Raw genomic sequence first — 6,744 nt, forward strand, 5'->3', positions numbered from 1 at the left:
GAGAGGGTGTCCCACCATGTTGTCCTTCATACTTTAAATTACAATTCTAATATTCTTAATAATATTTAATAATCACTATTAATTATGAACAAAAAATATTACCATTAAAATTAATAGAAGTTATTAAGAAAATAATATTTAATAGAAGTTATTGTTAATTAAAAGAATTAACTTAGATTAATATGGGTAAATTACTTAATTAAACCTCTCCTATAATTTGACCCCTACAAAAACTCTTTGCATTTTATATAAAATTATTATAATGTCTATATTAATTACTAAATTAATTTAATTAACTTAAACCTCGAATATAATTTCCTTTGTTTCAAATTATCTTAATTATCACGTGCACGTGCTGTGTACCCGACCCCTTAGGCCTTAGCTTCCTGCGATGAGTATTAATGTATTATGTAATATGAAAAAAGGTAATTGATTTCATTTTAATCTATAAATGAGATTCAATATCCATATTCATCCTACTAGAATATAGCTGATAAGATCATGAAGACGGAAAGATGCAAACCTAATCATGACCTGGATTTTAATTTTCTTTTTTTTTTATTTTAATTCAATGTGTCTAGAGTCTCAGTCATACAGGGAATGTCTTAATAAGACTATTAACCGTGTGGGTTTCCAGAACAATTATTGGACGGCCCAAATTAACAAATAGAATGCCGTCAATTCACGTATGGACGGTTAAGATCTACCTGTTGAAGTTGGACCACTGATCATGTTTAAAACAAGAATTTGTTTTCGACTCAACTTACAAGTAAATCGCAACTCAAATCCGTGACTGGGCGAAATCACAACTTCTAATCCAATCTTGAGAAGAACTAAATTCTTTCCAAAAGCAACTAGGATTGATCTATACGTAACTCATGTATGTTCTATAAATACCTCCCAACCCCATTTGCTTCCCTTCATCATTCGGCTGTCTTCTTCTTGTTCTTTCAGTACGTAGTCATCAGCTTCTCCTGACGACTTGCTTCAATTTCCATTCATTTCTCCCTAATGGCTTCCATGTTGCAGTTCTCCTCCCTCTTCCTTCCTCTGTTGCTTTCTTGTTCCCTTGTCATACCAACCACGGCTGATGATACTCCAACTGCTGCTCATCATGCCCTAGAAATACCAGTAGGGAAGATCAAGAAAGCTCTCTCTGATTCAAATTACCTCACCATGTCCATGACTCTTGAACTAGCTCTCAGCAACCGGATCCCAACTCATGAGTTCTTCAACAACAAAGATGTCAAAACAATCACCATATTCTGCCCTTCTGACAAAGCATTCATGTCCCCCAGCTTCAAGTACGCAGGACCTCCCTTGACCCTCCTCAGATATCACGTTGCACTGGCAAAGCTAGACAGAGAGGTTTTGGAGACATCGCAGCTGCACTGGTCCAAGGTCGACACCCTCCTTCCTGGGCATCCACTTGTGGTCACATCGGTGAACGGACACGGTTCTATCAACGGCGTCAAGATCTCGCACTGGAATCTGTACAATGATGGGCATGTGATCGTTCATGGCGTGGAGGACTTCTTCGACCCTGCCTTCCAGACCATATGGTTTTCACAGTACGACGGAATATCGATCGAGAATGACAGATCCTATGCCGAAGCATTAAGCAGAGTGTTTGATTTATTTTTCATGAACTGAAAACTAGTTCGGGCCGGTTGATGGTTCCTGTTGTGTATTCTGCCGGTCGATCGATATATCCTCCGGAATCTGATCCTGTTGCATTGGCCCTTGGGTTTTATTGGATTCTTTCTTGTTCTTTTTTTATGCTGAGTTGTTGACCCAAAATTGTATTGGAATAGTAAATTCTGTGTTATATTTGATTCGTTAATTTAATCGTTTTTGTACTTCTGTTTGCAATATATTTATACGTGATCTCTCATGGTCCAATCCAGAACGGTTCACATTCAAATTGGGTGAGGAGTACTCACTCAGAGTTCCGATCCGCCGACTACAAAACGTTGCTGGCCACCGGACTCACTTAGAAGTTAGAACAATTCTACTAAAACCCCAGAAAGTGGGCCAGGTTGGTGGGCCATGTCAAGAATTGCAAGAATATTTTTGTAGCACTAGGACTCTGTTCGATGGATCCAATTAGCTAAGTAGCTTATATTTTCTTCATTTATGATTTTAAAAGGAACTTTCTCTAGCAATCTTCAGACAATTTTTTATTATACTCGATCTCTATGGAGAGGCAACCTTTTGCCATTTAGCAAGACAATCAATAACCAGCTTTGAATCTCCTTCGCTGCAACACTGCCTGTCTAATGATCCAATATAAGTCTATTACAATGGACGAGGTCCAATCCAATCCAATGAATACAATGGACAATTCTGGATTGGTTTAATTTAATGTCTGGGCTGTCTTATTTGTTCAAATTGGGTTTTGATTTAGATTAGGTCCAATCCAAATACTGGTTAAATCTGACCCAATGAATACATTGGGTTCAATCTGGTCCAAATACTGGTCCACTCCAATGAATACATTGGGCACTTTTATCTTCTGTCAGTAGCCAATACTGATTCAATCTGACCCAATTCAATATAAATCCATACAGATCAGGTCCAATCCAATCCAATAAATACTTTGGACCAAAGTCTGGATTGGTTCAATTTGGTCTGTACTAAGTCATTCAATTGATTTTGATTCGATAGGGTCCAATCCACAAACGTACATTGATACCCCGAGAGGTTTCCACTTGACCCATTGGATGCTGTCATCAAGCTAATATCCGCTATCTGCATTCCTAAACTCAGTATACATGGCTTCATTTAATCTGGGGTTAATTATCCCTAAGTCCTTGCTTGCCATCACTTTATGATGTTTAACAAACATTGACTGAAATTGTTAAGCCAACTTCTTTAGTTTGGGTTGTGGGAAATACACATTACCATTCAAACGGGATTTCTTATTCACTTTTCCTATCCACTCTCTAATCGCCGTGAATTGCGGCCACACTCAGAGATGTGTGGCTGCAATTTCGGGCAGATAAAGAGTGAATAGGAAAAGTGAGTAGGAAATCTGGGTTCAGTCCCATTATCTTGAGTATAAGGGGATCATTAGAGGTGCATAGCAGATACAGCCTCACGGGTCTGTTAACATATAAATTTTGTTCTAAATTAAAGTTTATGAAGACGGAATCAAACGTGGAATAAGAAATGATTTAAATATGTGAAACCTAAACTGAATTCAATTTACAAATCAATCAATAAGATGGAGTAAATATATGATGTGGGAAATGTAATATCATATGGGAAGACTTTAACCAATCAACAACAGAAAGACTTTAAGGTAACCGGTTCCAAAAATAACCAATTGCTAATTTAAAAAGAAGGAAAATAGTATCTCTTTCAAAACAGAAAGACTTTAAGGTTTTCGGTCATTAAGATGATATATATTAACTGTGTCTCTCTCTCCGGCCCCTCTTCTCTCTCTCTCTCCAAATTCCAACTCTGATCGGTGGCAACGAACCCCATCAAGATGATATCATGCATTTCCTATGTTCGTATATTTTCCTTGGATCATACTGGTAACCCATCTTAATTACACCCAGAAAAAAGAACAAGTAGAAGAAAGAAAGATAATCGACAAAAAGATGTCAATCCCCTAAATGGGTTAGGAAAACCTTGGCTGTCCTCAAGTAGACTTGTCACAGCCTTCATAGTTTTATATTTTGAACAAAGTGAAAATGTTTGGAGAGTTTGGCAAAACTCTCTGGTAATAGGAATTTGAGCAAGCCAAATTCATACGAAACAATGCCATGGTTTAGATGAAGGGCCCAAGTGGGTCAATCAAATGATGTATCAGTTAGAATCATCAAGGGAGCCATAACCATTGCATGCGCCGTCCCCTATCCTTTCTATAAGAGCAATAACATATACTTGAAAGAAATTAGAAGACACCATGAATCCTCTATTCTCTATCTTCTCCCTCTCCTTTCTGACTCCTTCTCTCCAGCCATAACATCAATCAAACATGCAGAACATGTGCAGAACGGTCCCCATACTTGAGCTACAACTTCTGTGTAGCCTCTTTCCAGGCTGTCCCTGAGAGCAATAGTGCAGATCTTCAAGGACTTGGAGTCATTGCACTACAATTGGCCCAAGAAAACATCACCAGCATAGTTGCAAAGATCAAGAATCTGTTGGAGAATGAAGATGATCAATGCACCATACCAAGCTTAAATGACTGTTTAGAACTATACTATGATGCCAATTCTACACTGCAAAACTCGATTAGGTACTTCAAGTCTGAGGATTACAATAATGCTAATATATACATTAGTGCAGTTAGGGAATCAGCTTCAACATGTAACTCCGGGTTTGAAGAAGAAGGTGTAATGACTCCATTAACGAAGGAGAGCGACAATTTCATTCAGTTGTGTGAGATTGCTCTAGTCATCAACAATTTGCTTCCTTTTGTGTTTCCATTTGCTTCACAGGTGATCTCAATAATCCTTAGTCATGTGTTTATAGACAAGTGATATACGTCGTGTGCATCTGTGTCCAAGTAGTAGTTTATATCTATACTTCAATTATAACTATCTACTTCTATTGTGTGACGGAGGTGCTAATAGAATTCATGGAGGTTGTTTTTATGTTCAACTAGGAGACAGAGATTGGAAGAAGATGATCAAGCGCAGGAGTGGGTGACGGAGGAATTGGGTAACAAAAAATATAATTACCTGTTACTTAAGTATATCGTATAACTAGTATATATGTGGCACTAGTACTGGTTTTACAATATGATATCGTTTCCCATATCGTAGTCGGACCCGTAAATGAAAGTAGGTGGGAGTTAAGATGGTGTGCTTAAATCCCTAGATTAGTAAATTATTGACTCTAGGAGCTGCTATTAAGACAACCCAAAGCAGGTCTTGATCGGTTCAAACAACAAAAACCAACCCAAACCAAGTCAGATTATTCAGGGTAGGGACCACTGCTGGCATTGCATTCTTTTGTAGGACCCTCAAAATGTAGGGCCTGGTCTTGTATTGATTTTGCAGAAATTTAGGGTCTGTTTGGTGCATCTTTCTGTGCGGTCTTTTGGTTGTTTACAAGATGGGAAGACCAAATTTCGGTCTATTTCTGTTTGGCACGTCTTTCACATTTTAATCTCACGCTAAAAGATGTGGAAAGACGCAAAACGTTCATCTGCCAAATGGTCTTCAAGCTGCCCAGATCATATTTCAAATGCTCGATGCATCTTTTAACTATCAGAATTACAAAAAAATCTTCTCAAAAAAACTTACCAAACGGGCCCTTAGTTGAACAACCCAACCAACGCAACCATGTGGGTCGACCTCGAGTCATATTTAGAACCATTATTGGACAGCCCAAATTAACAAGAGAATGCATTCAACCCCATTTGCTTAAAATAAGAGTTTGTTTTAGACTGAACCCACAGTTAAGTTACGAGTAAATCGCAACCCAAATCCCTCTTTACAAAAGTAACTAGGATTAGTCTATACGTAACCCATGTATGTTCTATAAATACCTCCCAACCCCATTTGCTTCCCTTCATCATTCGGCTGTCTTCTTCTTGTTCTTTCATTACGTAGTCATCAGTTTCTCCTGACGACTTGCTTCAATTTCCATTCGTTTCTCCCTAATGGCTTCTATGTTGCAGCTCTCCTCCCTCTTCCTTCCTCTGTTGCTTTCTTGTTTCTTTGTCATACCAACCACGGCTGATGATACTCCAACTGCTGCTCATCATGCCCTAGAATTACCAGTTGAGAAGATCAAGAAAGCTCTCTCTGATTCAAATTACCTCACCATATCCATGACTCTTGAACTAACTCTCAGCAACCTGATCCCAACTCATGAATTCTTCAACAACAAAGATATCAAAACACTCACCATATTCTGCCCTTCTGACAAAGCATTCATGTCCCCCAGCTTCAAGTACGCAGGACCTCCCTTGACCCTCCTCAGATATCACGTTGCACTGGCAAAGCTAGACAGAGAGGTTTTGGAGACATCGCAGCTGCACTGGTCCAAGGTCGACACCCTCCTTCCTGGGCATCCACTTGTGGTCACCTCGGTGAACGGACACGGTTCTATCAACGGCGTCAAGATCTCGCACTGGAACCTGTACAATGATGGGCATGTGATCGTTCATGGCGCGGAGGACTTCTTTGATCCTGCTTTCAGACCATCTGGTTCCCACAGTATGACGGTGGAGTGTTGATGCAGAATGATGGATCCTATGCTGAAGCATTAAGCAGAGTGTCTGATTATTTTCATGAGCCGAAGAATCGCTCGGAGCTGTTGATGGTTTTTGTGTATGCTGCCGCTGCGATCCTTTGTTTGCTTCTCCGTCATCTTATTTTGTGCCTGTGTTGGGCAAGACGGAGAGAGGTCATGGATGGATATGTTACTCTGAAATCTGGTCCTTTTGCTTAGGCCTTAATTAGGGTTTTATGGGAGTCTTTTTTGTTCATTTCTTATTGGCATTTTAACAAAAAAAAAAAAAATTGTATGATAATAATGATGAAATATTAAATGTAGTGTATATTTGATTCATTCCTTTTAATCGTTTTTGTACCTCTATTTGCAACTTTTCAGAATGTTTTCTCATGGGCCAATTCAACTAAAACCTTAAAAAAAGTGGCCAGGTTGGTGGGCCGAGTGAAGAATCAATGATGTGCTTGAACTGATGAAGTTGGGTCTGTAAGAAGAGATTACCTTACCCGTATGACCGTTTAGCCCATCTATCAAAACCCGACCTAA

At 39.0% G+C, this 6,744-nt stretch overlaps 1 protein-coding gene and 1 pseudogene across 1 annotated transcript; both read left to right on the forward strand.

Annotated features, from left to right (window-relative positions):
* Positions 1 to 3,916: 3,916 nt before the first annotated feature.
* Positions 3,917 to 4,496, forward strand: LOC148789780 (putative invertase inhibitor pseudogene; annotated as a pseudogene).
* A 1,127-nt stretch (positions 4,497 to 5,623) lies between these two features.
* Positions 5,624 to 6,202, forward strand: LOC148789781 (putative fasciclin-like arabinogalactan protein 20). The gene has a single exon (XM_088893775.1). The coding sequence runs from the start codon at positions 5,624 to 5,626 to the stop codon at positions 6,200 to 6,202; it is 579 nt and encodes a 192-aa protein (XP_088749901.1).
* The last annotated feature ends 542 nt before the right edge of the window (positions 6,203 to 6,744 follow it).

The sequence above is a fragment of the Nelumbo nucifera genome, chromosome 8 (assembly GCF_055504915.1).
Source record: "Nelumbo nucifera cultivar China Antique chromosome 8, China Antique-T2T, whole genome shotgun sequence".
NCBI classification, from domain to species: Eukaryota; Viridiplantae; Streptophyta; class Magnoliopsida; order Proteales; family Nelumbonaceae; genus Nelumbo; species Nelumbo nucifera.

Bases quoted from the DNA above. Each gene is read 5' to 3' on its own strand.
- LOC148789781 (XM_088893775.1), top strand. From the start codon at position 5,624: ATGGCTTCTATGTTGCAGCTCTCCTCCCTCTTCCTTCCTCTGTTGCTT.